The sequence below is a fragment of the Ascaphus truei genome, chromosome 20 (genome assembly GCF_040206685.1).
Source record: "Ascaphus truei isolate aAscTru1 chromosome 20, aAscTru1.hap1, whole genome shotgun sequence".
In the NCBI taxonomy this organism is placed as follows: Eukaryota; Metazoa; Chordata; class Amphibia; order Anura; family Ascaphidae; genus Ascaphus; species Ascaphus truei.
The window spans coordinates 9,339,193-9,359,157 of record NC_134502.1 but is presented as its reverse complement, the minus strand read 5'-3'; the positions used below and the strand labels follow the sequence as shown (position 1 = coordinate 9,359,157).

The window sequence follows — 19,965 nt, the reverse complement described above, 5'->3', positions numbered from 1 at the left end:
TAATAAAAAGTAGCTTTTTTGGAGAGTTTTATTCTCCATATGCAGAAATGTGCGAAATCTGCAATTTATAGCATGAATGCGTGTGGCGAGTTTAAAATGGAGAGATGCGCGATGCTGAAATGTGTAAAAAAAAAATTGCGCATTTTTTTTCCCTTTCCTATAGCCGGCGAGCTCCAGCTTCTTGCCAACTTTTGTTGGCGGAGCAAATTGTAGAAAATCGCGCCAATACGCTAGATGCCGTTCGCGCCTTTCTGAATTAGGATATTTTTAAAACTGGCGAGATGTAGGTTCTCGCCAGCCGCGCGGCGAGATTTACAAATAGAAAAAAAAATGGCGCGTTTTTCGTAACTCGCCATTTTCTGCTGTTTTCTGCGCGAATTTCTCAAAAAAGTGGCGAGATTTACTTTAGCGCTGCTCTCTGCATAGGCCCCTATATCTGCTATAACAGCTATAAAAATTAAAAACATTGTAGGTTTCAAACTTACTGGGTAAGAAAAGGGAGGAGTTCTCATTCTAGCTTAGGTACCAAACTTCTATATGCAATGAGTAAGCAGCAGCAGCAGCAGTATGAGAACACTGTGAATTAAAACATGATGGTTAATATGTGTTATCTGCTATCCAAAACACTGCTCATGGATAAAAAATCATTAAGTCCTTTAGGATAAACAGTATCTAGGGTGAAAGTCCAAAAAGCCTCCTTTTGGAGTAATGCTTTATCTCTTTCAGCTCCTGAGATAGTCCTATTGACTTGATCCTTTCCCATCAGTTTAAGAGATGCAACACTATGTTTAAATTCAGTACAGTGAGATATCAGTGCAGTTTCTTCCTTTTTGGCATTAATTTTACTCCGATGCACTATAAAGCGAGTCTTGAGCATCCTGTTGGTCTTTCCGACATAGATTAGGCCACATGGGCATTTAATAATATATACAATGTTAATAGAAATGCATGTTATTCTGTGTTTGGTTTTATATTTATATCCGCTCCTTGGATGAGAAAATTCACTGCCTGTATTCAGACTATTACAGACACTACATCCGTAGCATTTAAAACATCCTGGCGTTAAGTTACTCATAAAATGTGTTGTTCTGTAGTATTTTTTTATCATCTGCCGTGATTAAAAGATCTTTTATACTTTCGCCTCTTGTGTAAGTGAATCGTGGTTGCTCTTTACAAATGGTGCTTAGTGTATTATCCATTTCAAGTATTCCCCAAAGTCTTTGAATACTGTTTTTTATGAGCTTACTCGCCGTCGTGTATTTGCTAACGAAATTTATTCTTTCATTATTTTGGGGAATACTTGAAATGGATAATACACTAAGCACCATTTGTAAAGAGCAACCATGATTCACTTACACAAGAGGCGAAAGTATAAAAGATCTTTTAATCACGGCAGATGATAAAAAAATACTACAGAACAACACATTTTATGAGTTACTTAACGCCAGGATGTTTTAAATGCTACGGATGCAGTGTCTGTAATAGTCTGAATACAGGCAGTGAATTTTCTCATCCAAGGAGCGGATATAAATATAAAATCAAACACAGAATAACATGCATTTCTATTAACATTGTATATATTATTAAATGCCCATGTAGCCTAATCTATGTCGGAAAGACCAACAGGATGCTCAAGACTCGCTTTATAGAGCATCGGAGTAAAATTAATGTCAAAAAGGAAGAAACTGCATTGATATCTCACTGTACTGAATTTAAACATAGTGTTGCATCTCTTAAACTGATGGGAATAGATCAAGTCAATAGGACTATCTCAGGAGCTGAAAGAGATAAAGCATTACTCCAAAAGGAGGCTTTTTGGACTTTCACCCCAGATACTGTTTATCCTAAAGGACTTAATGATTTTTTATCCATGAGCAGTTTTTTGGATAGCAGATAACACATAGTAACCATCATGTTTTAATTCACAGTGTTCTCATACTGCTGCTGCTTACTCATTGCATATAGAAGTTTGGTACCTAAGCTAGAATGAGATCTCCTCCCTTTTCTTACCCAGTAAGTTTCTAACCTACAATGTTTTTCATTTTTATAGCTGTTATAGCAGATATAGTGTTAGGTTACATTTAGAGGTCGTGGGAAGATTTAATGACCTAGTAATGATTGCATCTTTAATTTCACTTATTCTGCATATACAACATCCTGAGAAGTGGCTGATACCCTGCCTTCACATATCCTACGAGTAGGACATCACTGAGCATGACAACTGATTGAAATGACACCCCCCTTCATGCCCACGGAGTAGCGCACATGCGCATTGGCCAGAAGAAGCCAGCACTACATTCGGGCACTAAACGTCGGAGATGACGTCACGGGAGCGACAGACGAACGCGTCTGGACGACGGAAATGCCACTGCGCATGCGCAGTCATAAGGAGAAGCCTATAGTGCCAGGACTGAGTTTGTGAACTCACCGCCGGACGTGACGTCATGAAAAATCAGGAAACCAGAGGGAACATCATACCCTGACACGCAGCAGACTACCCATAGGGTGATGGGAGAAGGAACAAGAGGCTATCAGGAGAAGCAGATACTACACACAACCAGGATTAGGATGTCATCTGATTAAGTGTAAACCGGAAGTGCAATCAGGAGACTATGGGAATCACATGGGCTAACGAATGGGGGTTTCTTGAATTCTTATGTTTGGACTATATATATTGGACAATAATGATGTTTTCTTTGCCAGTCACTTGAGAAAGAGCTTTGTACAGCTCGAAACGTTGTGTGTGCCTAGAATAAATGTATTTTCTACAAATCCGTAGTGCCCTGGATCCTCCTTTTTGTTCATACATCTTGAAATTACACTAGACAGGTTTTTTCCCTGAACCACGGAGCAACGGTACCTCAAATTGCAAGTATATTGCTTTATTATGCACTTATAGGTGTGCTAGACATAACCCTCTTGTTTGATCATATTATAAACAAAAACAGACCGAGAACATCACTGCTCAATGAGTTTGTATAAATATGTTAATACAACTGTGGTGTGCATAATATGCATAAGCAGCGGCAGACTTGAAAATCCGCCGTCCCTGGGTACTTACATGTTGCGGCTGCCTCCTTGCTGCTGCTCCCCTTCTCTTTCTGAACTGCAGCGTCTAATGATGCAGCGGACGTCACCAATGTGGTGTACCCTACCATAGCAACGAGACACCGTGTGATGTCACTTTGGTGACGTCCGTGGCATCATTTGACACTGGGGTTCAGATGGAGAAGGAGGGCGGCCGCATGGAGGCAGCCGACACATGTAAGTGCATTCTCATTAGGTCTGAGAGCACGGAAAATGTATATGTATATGGGGACAGACATTTTTGCTGCCCCAAAATGTTGCCGCCATAGGCCCGGGCCTAATGAGAAATCTTATGATGATGTTTCTTGCCACCATGAGATATGTTGTATTGGGAACTGTGGAGTTTTTTTGTGGGGGTCCTGTTGCAGAGACCTTTGATATGGAACATTTTCCTTCCCACAAACCATGTACCTCCATCATTACATTGAAAGACATCTCACTCTGCTCTTGTGAACACAATAAAGCCTATGAAACGTTGACTCGCATTTCAAAAATTTGGTCTATCAAGGTTTGAAACTCGGCTCTTACTATTTTAATCATACCTACTTGTACCTCAGAGATAAATATATTTAGATTAAAACCTGGGGTGACACCGTAATGTGCTGTAAATAGCATATGGACCTTTTATATTACAATGGATATGTAATAACAAATATTTGTGGTAAAATCTCTATAAAAAATAGTTATTATGTATATTCCAGTTTTAATGTCTAGTAGGATAATTTGTTGGACAGAAATGTATTTAGGGCTAAAACACTTTATATAGAACATGTATTAAATAATTTTCATAAGAAAGAACAGTCTATGAAATCAGAAAATTTAATATGCGTTGAATGATTTGAACAGGTGAAATTGTATCAAGTGAAGAGCAAACAGAGGAGCCGTGTGTAAGGGGTCACCTGGAAGCTCAGGAGAAGGAAATCCATGAAGATACCAGCACTGGCGAGTATAAGACATGTGTAAAGAATACAGGTCAGAGCCTATCTTTTCCCTTTGGGCAGAGAAAAAACATTAAAGCTGAAATTCATGTATAGGAATGCAAAAGTACGACTCCACGTTCTTCCTTAAGTTTGTTTCTTTGTTATCTTTGGTTACAAGAATCAGCAGTTTTGCAGGAGTTGGGTTTTTGAAGCTTTGCTAAGCATCTTATCTTCTTCTGTTTTATTCTAAAACTCTCACACCATTCTCTTTCTAAGAAGTCATCTTGCTGGTCAGTGGGTCAGTTGTTTGACTATACTGGTTAAGGGTTATTCTTGACTCTGCGATTCTTGCATCTCAGCTATTTGACCACTGTTATTTCTTGGTCACTCAGGGACAGCTGTTCATTAGGTGTTTCTGAGCCTTTGGACATTAAACCCATCATCACCAGTAACACACAGACTGCATATTTAAAATTCTATGGGTCCATAGATATATGGTACTATATACTACTTTATCTTTCTGGAATGGGATTTCAGCACCTAACTATTGTATGTACCAGGTTAATACACTAAATACCAACTACATTTCTACATAATCTTCTCTGATCTCTAAATATAAGGGTTGCCATTTAATAGGAGTTCTTGTAATGTACACGCCTAAGCATCTTGTACATTGTATATACCTATTAATATTTGAGACATACAGTAAAGCGCGAAATCACTATAATCAATAACACAATCACTGGATGTGATCATATGCTAAGAAAGTATTCTGTAGTTGGGCTGCATCCGAAGATATTTTCCAACCATGAAACTCTAGCATCATATTTGAATTAACTAATTACTGTTGTAATTCTTTTTATTGTGTTTGACCAATATATTGATCTTATTAATGTATCTTCCTCTTTCAACTCATTTAAAATGTGGCCAACATTCCCAAAATATTGTAACCTCTCTTTTAGCTGTTTTTCCAGTGCTTATCTCATCATATTGTGATATGTCGATCGTAGCATTGTTTTATAAAGACAGTGTAATGTTTTCTGTTACTTGGTTAGACACATTCCATTCTGAAGTAGTAACCTGGAGAATGGACTCATTAGTACACCAAGGCTGACAGTGATTTTACACAGGTCAGATTTTATTCTAACATTTCTGACTTAGAATTTTAAGTTGAGATGCCATACACAAAATAGCATATTTCCTGTGAGGCGTTAACCAGATCCCATTCTATAGTGATATTATTGTACATTACTTGTGTAAAGGAGTCTGGGACGTATAGAAGATCTATCCATAGCCACCCCTCTTCACTACATTTTCAGAAAAGACTCCTTCAGTGCCATCCCAAGGTATACATTAGTACACCTCACATATGTCTACACTACATTGGCCCAAAATAAAGACCATCTTGAGATATGCTGTATGGAGAATGATGTGATTATTGGTCTTTCTGGAGATACCAATGGTACAAGAAATGTTTCTTCCCACCAACCATGTATCTCCATGATTAAATTGAAACACATCTCGCTCTGTACTTGTGTACACAATAAAGCCTATGAAATGTTTACTGCTGTTTCAAAAATTTGGTCTATCTTGAGTTAAAACTTGGTTCTTATTATTTTTATTAAATCCACTTATACCTGAGAGGAGTCACACAATTATGCTGATATAGCAAACACGCCTTTTATTTTACAAAAAAATTATATACTGTATGTATATATCAAATATTTTGTGCAAAAATAGTCAGTATGTTTATTACAGTTTTAGTCTGTAGTAGGTTAATTCAATGGACAGAGATGTTTGCAGGACGAAAACACTTTAAATAGAACATGTATTAAATCATTTTCATAAGAAAGAAAATGCATTCGATAAAATCATAACAATTACATTTTATTATATGATTTGAACAGGTGAAGTTAAAGTTGAAATTGTACAAAGTGTTGAGCAAGTAGAGGAGCCATGTGTAAGGACTCACCTGGAAGCTCAGGAGATGGAAATCCATGAAGATACCCACACAGGTGAGTACTGTATATGAAATGTGGGAAGAATGCAGGTATGGGAACATATTTCCCCTATATGCAGAGAAAAAGCATTAAAGCTGAAATTCATGTGTAGGGATGCAAAAGAATGACTCCAGATTCTTCCTTAAGTTTGTTTCTTTATTATCCTTGGTTACAATAATAAGCAGTGTTGCTGGAGTTAGGTGTTTGGGAACTTTGTTTTTCTTTGGAGATCACTCTAAAGCATCTTATCTCCTTCTGCTTTATACTAAAAGACTTGTACCTCTCACACGTACACATTCTCACTCACCATTCTCTTTCTTTGAAGTCATCATGCTTGTTAGTGGGTCAGTTGTTTGACCATACTGGTTAAGGGTTATTCTTGACTCTGCTGTTCTTGCATCTCAGATTTTTGACCACTGTTATTTCTTGGTCACTCAAGGACAGCTGGTCATTAAGTGTTTCTCAGCCTTTGGACATTAAACCCATCTTCACCAGTAACACACAGACTGCATGGTCAGCACATTGAAATTCAGTGGCTCCATAGATTTACAGTGTTACATTCCCCTGTTTGACCCTAATCCCAAAAGCCACTAGCTTCAAGATCATTATTCAATTATTTCAGCCTCGGGACCCCATGCTTCCAGATTTATAGGCCCCAGTAGGCCACAATGACAATGAATGGGCAACCTAAAAATTAAAACAACTATAAAATACATTATATGTAAATAAAAACAAACATTTGCCAAAAAATGCATTGATTGTCAATGTTTGTGACGCGGAACATTTAAACATGGCGGATATACCAGCAACCCATACCGGGGCCTGTAACTCGAGAAGCAGAGGATCCCCGAGGTGAAATGAATGCGGTTCAGCTCTGGGGACCCCCTGCTTTAATGCAGTGTTATTAAAGTTATTAAATTATCCCTACGTTCACACACATTTTTAACTCCTCCCTCTACTCTGGTACCTTTCCCACCTCCTTCAAACATGCAACAGTTACAGTATACCATTACTCAGAAACAGAAAGCTTGACCCTACCTGTCTTTCTAACTATCGTCCTGTCTCTCTCCTGCCTTGTGCCTCTAAGCTCCTTGAACGTCTTGTGTTCTCTTGCTTGCTCCATTTTCTCAACACCTATTCTCTCCTAGACCCTCTACAATCTGGCTTCCGCACTGCTCACTCCACTGAAACAGCCCTCACTAAAATAACTAATGTTCTCTGTGCTGCCAAAGACAGAGGTCATTACGGTCTACTCATATTACTCGACCTCTCTGCAGCATTTGACACCGTGGACCACCCTCTTCTCCTTCACATTCTCCATACTGTTGGTATTCGTAACAAAGCTCTATCCTGGATCTCCTCTTACTTCTCCCATCGTACTTTCAGTGTCTCTTTTGCTAACACCTCCTCCTCCATCGATCTCTCTGTGGGGTACCTCAGGCTTCTGTCCTGGGACCTCTCCTCTTTTCTCTTTACACACTCTCTCTAGATGACCTAATCACATCTCTTGGGTTCAAATATCACCTCTATGCACAAGCACCCCGCCTAGGGATCATACTCAACTCCTTTCTAACATTCTCCTCTCAAATTCAAAGGTATCTAATTCCTATTGCTTTTTCCACCGCAATATTACAAAGATACGACCTCTCCTCTGTTTCTCGACTGCTAAAACTCTGACACAGGTCCTTAATCTCTCCCATCTCGATTACTGTAACCTCCTGCTGTCAGCCCTTCCTGCCTCTCAGCTGTCTCCACTACAATCTATCCTAAATGCTGGAGCCAGAATCACTCTACGCTCTCCTAAATCTGTCTGTGTCTCCCCTGCTGAAATCACACTCCTGGCTTCCTATTATTGTCACTGGAGACCAGGTTTATCAACACCTTTTTATACTGGGATCATATGATTGAGCAAAGAAAGGAGGTAAAATAAATTGTAATTTATTTCAGGAAAAGACATACACACAATATAACACAATTTACATGGTTATCACACTTATTGGCAACGGGGCTAACGAATAAAATTGTCCTTTAAATGAAATTCTCAAACATGACCTCTGTAGGAGCCCTTTCCAATGACCGGGAGGTACTCACGAAATCCTGGAACTGATTTTGACATGCAATGCCAGCCGTGACTGCTAAGTTCTCAAAAAGCAGACATAGAAACTTTTCTGTGTGAACAGAAAATGAAAGCGCAAACCCTCAGAAATAAATAAATTGAGTGATTGAATACAAATAAATATCACCAATGGAGATGCTGCTGGTGTAAGGGTTAAACAACCCCTCAGAAGACGACACAGAAAACACTTAGGTGCCTATGCACTAAAGGTTCATAAAAAAAATCACAGGGCCATTTAAATCACTGTTTTTATGAGCGTTGCTATCACGGTATTCAGAAAGCCTTCATTACCTGTCATGGCAAAATTCACAAAACGGGCGATTAGCCAGTGATCTGATGAACGACCCTTTGAAAAGGCATTACCCGGCGAGTTGTATCTGCTGCAGAGAGATCTGCTCTGAGAGAGCCATCTCTCCCTGTGCAAATATCGCCTGAAATTAATGTGTATACATTTTAATTTTGTTTATAGTTTAGATGAGCAGGGGGTCTCCTGAGCTGAACCGCATTGGTTTCAGCATCAGGAACCCCCTACTTCCCGAGATACAGGCCCGTTATGGGGTGCCGGTATCTCCTATGTATTTTATTCCCATGGTCACGTGACATGGACATTTAGATGCATAGGAGATACTGGCCCCCCATAACGGCCTATATCTCGGGAAGTAGGGGGTCCCTGAGGCTATCCGCTATGGTAATGAAGTTTACTGTAAATGCATTTTTATTGTATAGGATTCATGCCTGGGGTCTCTGGTGCTAATATTAATGGATATCAGCTCCAGAGATTCCCGGCATCAATCATATGCAGGAAAAATTCATTTTTTTCTAAGTTCCATCTCGCCGCTTCTCTGCAAGTTTCCAAAACCTTTACGCCAACTTTTTCGGGTGTGAGGATTTTGTGATAAAATCACCATTCTAGAGCGGTGATAGGCGTTCATAGCCTAATCACTGCTACTAGAATTGCACAAGTTTATGAACGTGCCGAAAAGCGGTGATAAGCCTCAGTGATTTTTTTTATGAGGAATTTTTTTGGAGTGATTCAGCCTTTTATCACCCACTTATCACCGCTTACTGAATAGCAATAGGCATTTTGGGTGACATGTGCTTGATAAGTGGCTTATGAACGCTTACTGCATAGGCCCCTTAAAGAGCAAAACTCCCATTGGTTGTATTGAAGTGATGATCACACACGGACTCTGGAAGCAGGAACTTTCAGGATAATATAAAAGAGAAAGAGAAAAAGAGAAGAAATATAGTGCAACACAGTTTAATGAACATACGATAGAGCAAAAGAGCTCAATCCATTCACATACTGTAGAAATAAAACAGGCGGTTTGACCACTCTGGGTTCTGTAGTGCTGTACAGCTGCATTACTGGAACGTCTTGTGTATGCTTGTAAAACGACCAATGCTTCCCCACGTTGCCTAGTTCCGGGTGTGGGTAGCGGGTGACATCATCAACATTGACAGCCAATAGAGATAGTGGGTACTTCGGTCGCACAGCTCATCACAGTTCCAGGTCAACACACTGCAGGATAGCTGGTAGTCCACGGATAGCTTTTAGGAAACCCTACATGTTTCGTTCGGATAAATCGAACTTCCTCAGGGGTGTATGAATATGGTGCGCAAGTCCCGGTTAAAATAGTGCTTAGGGGCGTTGACGTCACGACGCAAAGGGAGATGGCGCAACAGTGATTGGATAATATATGCAAACAACTCTAAAAATTAACAAACAAACGGATACTGTCAGTAAAAGATAATCATAGGGGAAATATATGCATAATAATAGGAATATGAGACAAAATGGGTGAGGAATAGTAATGGGGATGATCTAGATGGAGACAAACACATGTTAGTAAACATATAGACAGAATAACTTGTCATGTTAAACTGTATAACAGTGAATAAACATGCAGTAAATTCACAATATTATTAAAATACTAAACACAAGTATTAGATTAAAAATACCAAAAATATATATAAATATCCCATGAATCAAAAACATTAATAATGTAAGTGCGCCAGCCGGTCTAATTTAATTTTCGAAAAAAACAAACACACACATACAGCTCAACCGATTATAGCACGATCAGCTTATAATGGTTTGAGCGTTATTATTATAATATTGATCGAATATGAAAAAAAAAAACAACAAAAAAAACACCCTTTTTGCACAAACACACTGCGCATACACACACTGCGCCCACTCACAGCACACTGCACACTGCGCCCACTCACAGCACACTGCACCCACTCACTGCACCCACTCACAGCACATTGTGCCCACTCACAGCACATTGTGCCCACTCACAGCACACTGCACCCACTCACAGCACACTGCGCCCACTCATATCACACTAGGCCCACTCACTGGGCCCACTCACAGCACACTGTGCCCACTCACAGCACACTGTGCCCACTCACAGCACACTGCGCCCACTCACTGCACCCACTCACAGCACACTGCGCCCACTCACAACACACTATGCCCACTCACAGCACACTGCGCCCACTCACAGCACACTGCACCAACTCACAGCACATTGCACCCACTCACAGCAAACTGCACCCACTCACAGCACATTGCGCCCACTCACAGCACACTGCGCCCACTCACGGCACACTGCGCCCACTCACGGCACACTGCACCCACTCACAGCACACTGCACCCACTCACAGCACACTGCACCCACTCACTGCACCCACTCACAGCACACTGCACCCACTCACAGCACACTTTGCCCACTCACAGCACACTGCACCCACTCACTGCGCCCACTCACAGCACACTGCACACACTCACAGCACAGTGCACACACTCACTGGGCCCACTCACAGCACACTGCATCCACTCACAGCACACTCACAGCATACTGCGCCCACTCACAGCACACTGCGCCCACTTACAGTGCACACTCACAGCACATTGCACACACTCACAGCACACTTCACACACTCACAGCACACTTCACACACTCACAGCACACTGCACCCACTTACAGCGCACACTCACACCACACTGCACCCACTCACAGCACACTGCACACTGCACACACTCACAGCACACTGCACACACTGGGCCCACTCACAGCACACTGCACCCACTCAAAGCACGCTGTGCCCACTCACAGCATGCTGCGCCCACTCACAGCACACACTCACAGCATACTGCGCCCACTCACAGCGCACTGCGCCCACTCACAGCACACTGCACTCACTCACAGCACACTGCACACACTGGGCCCACTCACAGAACACTCCACCCACTCACAGCACACTGCACCCACTCAAAGCACACTGTGCCCACTCACAGCACGCTGCGCCCACTCACAGCATGCTGCGCCCACTCACAGCATGCTGCGCCCACTCACAGCACACACTCACAGCATACTGCGCCCACTCACAGCGCACTGCACCCACTCACAGCACACTGCACCCACTCACAGCGCACTGCTCCCACTCACAGCGCACTGCGCCCACTCATAGCACACACAACACACTGCACCCACTCACAGCACACTGCACCCACTCAAAGCATGCTGTGCCCACTCACAGCATGCTGTGCCCACTCACAGCACGCTACGCCCACTCACAGCACGCTGCACCCACTCACAGCACGCTGCACCCACTCACAGCACACTGCACTCACTCAAAGCACACTGCACACACTGCACACACTCACAGCACACTCACTGCACACGCTCACAGCACACTCACTGCACACACTCACAGCACACATACCACACTCACTGCCCCCCCCCCCCCCTCAACCCCCCTACCTCCTGTGTCAGCTGCTTGGAGCATCGTGGGGCTGCCTGGTGCCGGGCTGGGGGAAGGGGGGGAGCAGTGAGGCTGCCGGATTGCGGGGCTGCTTGTGGGCATCGGTGCCAGGCTGGGGGGGAGGGGGGGAGCAGTGAGGCTGCCGGATTAGCTGGCTGCTTGTGGGCATCGGTGCCAGGCTGGGGGGAGGGGGGAGGTCACTGATGCTGCCGGAGTGCGGGGCTGCTGATCGGTGCCGGGCTAGGGGGGTGGGGGGGGTCATTGAGGCTGCCGGAGTACGGGGCTGCTGATCGTTATCTGTGCCGGGCTCGAGGGAAGAGGGTGGGGTAATGGTCAGTAAGGCAGCTGGGAGAAGTGCAAATGGAATGCCGGGGAAATCCAACATTGGACCGCAAGTACTAAAATATTTTGTCGGATATATTCCGACATTAAACTGGAAAGGGTTAAAAATGTGTGTGTGTGTGTGTGTGTGTGTGTGTGTGTGTGTGTGTGTGTGTGTGTGTGTGTGTGTGTATATTAGACAGGCATAAAAAGGCATTAATGGACCAGATTAAAATGAGCAATGTAAAGTAAAGAAACTAGATCTATATTCAGACTGAATGTTAAGGGTTTTTAACTTATGTATCCAGAAAGTTTCTTGTTGGGAAACTTCCTGTATACGGTTGCCACCCCTCAAATTTGTCTTAGCAACATCAATGCCTTGATATAAAAGGCCAGAAGGATTTGAGTTATGTACCATCTTGAAATGTGGCTCTCTAGACCAATAGTGATATTACAGATATGCACCAAAATCCTCACGTGTAGTGGTCGCATCGTATGACCTACATATTGAAATCCGCAGGGACATTGGAGCAAGTAAATCACTGAACAACTTTTACAATTAATGAAATTTTTGATCTTAAAAATGTCTTTGATTACATTGGATGAGAAACAATCAGTTGTAACTTTGCCATACTGGCAAGCTTTGCATTGGCTGCAGTTGAAAAACCCTTTAGGTTTCTCTCCCAACCATGTCGTTTCCATAGGTACTGGTTTTAAAAGACTGGGATCTAGTTTATCTTTCAAATTTCATGCTTTAGTATAAACTACTTGTGCTGGTTCTGGTAAAAAAATCTTTCAATATTTGGTTACTTTTTAAAATATGCCAATGCTTGTTAAGTATTTTATTTATTTTAAAATGTTCACTATTAAATCGGGTAATAAAAGGAATGAAATTGGTTTCTGATTGTTTCTTAGGATTGCATTTTAAAATGAGGCTCCTTTCTGTTTCCTTAGCTTTCTTTTTAGCCTCCGCTACTTCTAAAGGAGGGTATTGTCTATCAATAAACCTTTGTTCAAGCATAGAAGATTGAGTTTCAAAAATCTCTAAATCTGAACAGTTTTTACGGACTCTCCTAAATTGCCCAAATGGGATGTTGGAGGTCCAAAGCAGATGATGGCAACGGCTTTTTAAAATGTAATTGTTGCAGTCGACCGCTTAAAAAAAGATTTTGGTGTGAATTTTATTACAATCTACATATAAAACAAAATCTAAAAAGTCTATGCTTGATTTGTGATACTTAAGAGTAAAATGCAAATTAAAAGGATTATTATTAAGATACCTAATACATTCCTCCAATTTGTCAATGGTACTCTCCCAAATAAAAAGAATATCGTCTATTTAGCGTTTCCATGACACCAGGTTCTCGCCAAATGGGTTGGAATGCTGGATAAAATCCTCCTCCCAGATACCCATAAAATATTAGCGTAGCCAGGTGTGAACCTGTCTCATCGCTGTCCCTCTGGTTTGAAGGTAAAATAAACCTTCAAATGAGTGTGTTGACCTGGAACTGTGACGAGCTATGCGACCGAAGTACCCACTTATCTACCTCTCAACTAGCATCGCTACAGAGTTTGGTTTGGAGACCAGGCTTGGATCTCCATTGGCTGTCAATGTTGATGACGTCACCCGCCACCCGAACCCGGAAGTAGACAACGTGGGGAAGCGTTGGTCGTTTTACAAGCATACACAAGACGTTCCAGTACTGCAGCTGTACAGCACTAGAGGACCCAGAGTGGTCAAACCGCCTGTTTTATTTCTACAGCATGCGAGTGGATTGAGCTCTTTTGCTCTATCATATGTTCATTAAACTGTGTTGCACTATATTTCTTCTTTCTCACTTTTATATTATCCTGAGAGTTCCTGCTTCCAGATTCCTTGTGTGATCATCACTTCAATACAACCAGTGGGAGTTTTGCGCTTTAAGTGTTTTGTGTCGTTTGAAACTTTTCTGACTCAAAATCTCTGAAGGCGGCTCACGTCTATTAAGCACAGATCATCTTTGAATTTGCCGCTGTTGGTTTGGCGCTTGGAATCTGCTCTCCTGATTGGCTGCAAGGTTTCTTAGGGGTTTCAGTGTGCCATTCACAAACCTCTACAGATTATGGGAATTCTCTTGCCAGCCAATCACCAATTTGCCGGTATTGTAAAGCCGGATGGGCACCTTTTCTCATTCTGCTAAGGGCCATGTGCCAACATGCCACCTCTGCCTCTTAGCATAATGAGCTCCCCAAACCCCCCCCCCCCTCCCTCCACAGAGTCTGGGTTTGAGCAAAAGGTGGCCGGATAGCCCTGTGTTAGCCCAGGACGGAGGTACTCAAGTTTAACTGCAGTACTCTGCCTGTTCTAACACCTTCGTATTCCTGAGGCTTTCAAGTCCGGACTCCGCATAGACCCATAGGCACCAAGCTTGGTAGCCATCTGGTCCCTTTGACTCCAGGACTCAGAAATCCCACAGTTCATTGACAGGTTATCAGTACATATACCTATTAAACATAACTCATTAGTAAAATATACTGTGTCCTGTATCGTGTGTGTTAAAAATTTGTAAGTCCCCGTTCTGGTGCCATGGATGGAGTAAGGGGATATACTGGCTACACTCACTAGCCTCATCCTTGCCACACTCTAGAAATTACTTAACTTTTTAAACACAAACACTCACAGCTTTATGATATAGCTGGAGCATCCCCTGAACCCCTATACTAGGTTCAGGATACCTGGGCACCCCTCCTTAGACTAGGGATCCCCTGTATGTTGCGGTTATACATGAACCCCTTTCATGCCCCGTTTACCTTGTCTGGATTATGCTGCAGCAGGAATCCTGGCGGTGAGTCGCAAGAAGGTTTTCAGGGTAGGAGTTTACCTGGAGCAATGTGCTTTGATATATCTGAGAATCTCACTTGATTCCCGGATAAATCTTTTTGGGGTATCCCATAACTTTGGAACCCCGATACATAACCACATTCTGTAAAGACTTTCTCCAGCAAACCCACCCTGAAACTTACAGCCTTGAAATCTCCTGGTCCCAGCACCCCGAGAAAGACAAAGCACACAAAAATCTTTAATGTCGCATAATTTGCAAACAGTCACAGAAATGCATTTCATCTAGGTCCAAGAGCTGACACTTTAGGACTTCAACACACGGATCAGGGATACCCAAGTATCCTTTATGAGTGAGCCTGGGTGCCCCTTCACCATCACAATCATATCCCGTATCACACACTCAATTCTCCTCACTTTTAAAGCTTTACACTCTTCTGCTCCTCCTTACATCTCAGGCCTAATTTCTCTCTATGCACCATCCCGACTCTTACGTTCCACTGAAGGATTTCTTCTCTCTACCCCATTTGTATCTTAAGCCTTCTTCTGCCTTAAACCTTTCTCACTGACTGCCCACAACTCTGGAATGCCCTTCCCTTCAATATCCGACTAGCACCCTCTCTATCCACCTTTAAGACCCATCTTAAAACACACATGCTTAACGAAGCATATGAGTAGCTCTTTGCATAAACCTTGGCCCCTTGCAGATGCACTTACCAGAACACCCTCCTACTGTCTCTGTTCGTTCTTCCTACCTACCAATTCGATTGTAAACTCTTCGGAGCAGGGACACCTTTTCCTAAATGTTACTTTTGTCTGAAGCAGTTCCTCCCATGATGCGTTGTTTGTATTATTTGTTATTTATATGATTGTCACGTGTATTACTGCTGTGAAGCGCTAATGGCACTGTATAAATACATACATACATAAAGTAAAATTAAAGATGCGCAATCTCCTGTTTAAGGTGCGCAGAGAGAGTGACTATTTCTGTCTACTCTTAATGCGCATCTCTTATAGATTGATGCGGTCTAGTAGGATTCACACAATGAGAGTCCTATTCAGAAACAGGGACGCCTGCTGTGTTAATCCTGATCAGCCATTATTCTGGTTATTACGACTCCGTGAGCACACGAGAACAGAAAAGTACCCTTGACGGATTTCGTGAGGGCAACGCAACCAACCATTGGTTGGTTGAAACTTGGTCCTCATTATTTTCATTAAATCCACTTCTACCTGAGAGGAAAATAAACAAAGATTAAATCCTATAGTCACATTGTAATATGCTGACATACCAAATACGCCTTTTATATTACAAAATATAAATATATCAAACATGTTGAGTAAATATAATCGGTATGTATATTTGAGTTTTAGTCTCTAATAGGTTAATTTAATGAACAGAGATGTTTTTAGGACTAAAACACTTTAAATAGAACATGTACAGTATTATATCATTTTCACAAGTAAGAAAATGCGGTCTATAAAATTATAAAATGTAATTGTTATTGAATGATTTGAACAGGGGAAGTTAAAATTGAAATTGTACGAATTGTCGAGCAAATGGAGGACCCGTGTGTAAGGAGTCAACTGGACGCTCAGGAGGAGGAAATCCATGAAGATGCCAGCACAGGCGAGTATAAGATGTGTGGGAAGAATGCAGGTCAGGGAACATATTCCTCCTGTGTGCCGAGAAAAAGCATTAAAGCTGAAATTCAGGTGTACTGTAGGAATGCAAAAGAACGACGAGAAGTTTTTTTTTTTATTATCTTGGGATATCTTTAGATCTCTCTAAAACAGTAAATCTTCTGCTGCTGCTGCTGCTGCTGCTTTATAGTAAAACACTCCACGCCCACTATTCTCTAACTTAGACATCTTGTTGGTGAGTGGGTCGATTTTTTTAACCATACTGGTTAAGGGCTATTCTTGACTCTTCTATTCTTGTATCGCAGCTGTTTGACCACTGTTATTTCTTGGTCACTCAAGGACAGCTGGTCATTATCAGTTTCACAGCCTTTGGTCCTTAACCCCATTATCACCAGTAACAGAGACTGCATGGTTTGGGTGATGGCAGGGGCAGCATGGCAAGCAACATTAAGGGTCTGTAAGAGACGTGTGCAGAGGTATGCAATGAAGACCGTTTAAAGTGAAACTAAAATTAGGCTTTATTGCGCCTGTCCCTTTAACACAGCAAAAGCATTCAAAATAAGCTAAAGAAAACCTGCTCCACTTTGGAGAATATCTACACATGTAGTCCTGGCCTCTCTAACTGGGTGGTTAGCTAAGTTAATTACCAGCCCCAAATATATATGTACATGTATTCAGATATATAACAGTCCCAAAAGAAAGTCTTATCTGTCTCTTGTAGCTGTAGGGGAAGCCTCTATGTTCTCCTGGGTCAGCACCTTTGTGTGTTAAGGCAATGTCTGTCCAGGTGTAGAGGTCTGGTCCCCTTGTCTCGCTAACAGCATAAAGTCCAGGCCTTCTGCAGCTCAAGACATCTGTTCCTCTGGTCAGTCCAGAGTGGACTAAGGAAAAATCTGTCTGTCCTTCCTTGGTTCAGCCCCCCAATTGTGAGACTAAGGAATCCTCTTCCTGTGTCTCAGAACAGGCTTTTTCTGACAGAGTTCTGATTAGCCAAGTGAGGTTGGTTGATTGCAGGTGTGAAATTAACCAGCACACTGCTGGATTAGAGGCACTTTTCTTAACAGGGGTAAGTCCCTGTTATATACCTCCCCTGTTTGTGGGAAGCTCGGGCTTACCACGACCGAAGCCTATCCTTCCACTCTCATTCGAGATATCTCTGTGACTTGAATGAGAGTGGATGAGGGAAGAGAACCCTCAGTCCTGCTGGGATTGGAGCCCTTTCTCCAGTTTATTCGTGTCTCCCCCCTTAGGTGCTTGAGATCAGCACTCCTCAGTCGCTCGAGGAGGACTTTTTCCAAGTATAGTCTTTTTACTGAGTGTGTGGTCATGAGATTTCCCCTGCGTCGGGCGCTCCTCTTTTTGTAGGCAGACTGTATGGCGACAGTTGCAGAGGGTTTTAGAATAGCCCTTTGAGTTTTCCGTTCTTGAAGCTGTCTTTCTGCACTTTTTCCACTCAATGGAGTTGCTAGTTCAGATTCTTTGGGATTGAGTTGCAATTCCACATCCACTTGCAGACAATGTCCTTTCTTTTCAGCTTCATCAGCTAAGGATTCTTCTGGTTTTGATTCTGCACGTATACCTTTTTTTTTGCCTGTTGGGTGGCTGAAGGTATAGCTAGTGCTTGTTTAGGTGGTTCAAACTTTGCAACCTTGTTTTTCAGATGAGCGATGTTCCCAGCTCTCACTGTACCTTTGTCTTCATGGGTTTTAGTTGCTGTCGGATACTGACGCATCCGTGAGAGATCCCTGTTTCTTGAGTGCATCCTGCAATTCTCCTCTCTGGGTCTTTATCTCTTACCTGTGCTTTCTCTGAGTTTGCATCCAAGTATCTTTCATTATACATTTATTGTGGAGCACTGGGAATTTCTTTGCAAGGGCCACAGCTACTTGTCTCAGTTTCTGGACCTTCTTCTGCTTCCTCTTGTACCGAGTCACCTGGCCTCTAAACTTGGCCTCTAGCGATGCTTTGGTGATGGTCAGGTTAGCCTTCAGTTTCTCATGCTGCTTTGCGGAGACACACTGGGAAATCAGACGTTCCTGCAGCACTTGTACTTCTTTGCAATACAATAAACGATAAACAGCACTCACACTAGTGAAATAAAGCAAACAATGCGGGGTACCAAGGACTAGAGAGGACCCAATCCCTCTCAACACAATACAAAATACTGAATAGTCCAGCACTCCCTATATAAAGAAATCAGGTCACTGGTATAGAACCAAAAATCCCACTTTATGATTTAAGCGGGTTAGATTGGCGGCCACTTACTTATGAGCCATAGGTTTGGATAACACTCTAAGTCTGTACTCCTATTCAATATATTGGAGCAGCTATATAAGGATTTATATACCCAGGATCAAGATTGTCATTATCCAGTCCATATGGGATCTATTGGATGTTATACGCTATGACTGTGATTTGCTTCTGCTGCACCGTGGATGGACTTTATGTCCTTTTTCTACCATATGTATAATTATATTCATATATTGCAGTTGACGCAACGCTTTACAAAATTACAATGCAAGGTAGATAAAGTACAAACAGTGACTATGGGGATAAGCGCAACAGGTAAATGACCGCATGAGCATAAAGGAGACCCTTACAAAGACCTTACAATCTAAGTGGTATGTTAGGAGGCTAACAGACACAATAGGAGTTAAATGGCATTATGAAAAGTGTAGTCAGGGAGGCCAAATGCATCTGGAGTTCATAGCAGAAGCCTAGAACATTTAATGAGAGACTTCTTTTAAGAGGTGAATTTTCAGCTGGGCTTTAAATGTGGAAAGTGAAGGTGCTTGACGAATATTGAGGGGAAGAGCGTTCCGTAGGTTGGGAGAGATTAGTGAAAAAGATTTAAGACGGGAGAGGGCTGTAAAGGTAAAAAGGCAAATATGAGACAACCTTTGGTTTAGTGTAAGAGACAAGTGGGGGGTGTAACGAGAGATCAGCATTGAGATATATGGAGATGTGGAGGAGTGTAGAGCCTTTGAAGAAAGGAGGAACATTTTGTTTATACGGAAAATAATAGGAAGCCAGCAGAGAGAGTTTAGAAGGTCGAAAGCAGCTACACTCTTAGAACAGCAGGATAATTTGGGCACTAGCATTTTTAATGGATTGTAAAGGAGAGAGGTGTGAGGTGGGGTGACCAGATAAAATAATGTTACAGTAATCAATACAGAGAGAACAAGGGTGTGCATTCATGTTTTAGTAGTGTGAAACATAGGAAGGGGCGTACCTTGGCAATGTTGTGAAGGAAGAAAAGACAAGATTTAGTAACAGTCTTTATAT

General features: G+C 42.2%; 1 protein-coding gene across 1 annotated transcript in view; it reads left to right on the top strand.

Moving 5' to 3' along the window:
- Positions 1–19,965, top strand: part of LOC142471284 (uncharacterized) — an 85,589-nt gene that overhangs the window by 42,488 nt on the left and 23,136 nt on the right. Inside the window, exons 7-9 of the mRNA XM_075578116.1 lie at positions 3,934–4,059; positions 5,915–6,022; positions 16,559–16,666. Coding sequence (XP_075434231.1) covers positions 3,934–4,059; positions 5,915–6,022; positions 16,559–16,666 — 342 coding nt within the window. The remainder of the gene's footprint in view (positions 1–3,933; positions 4,060–5,914; positions 6,023–16,558; positions 16,667–19,965) is intronic.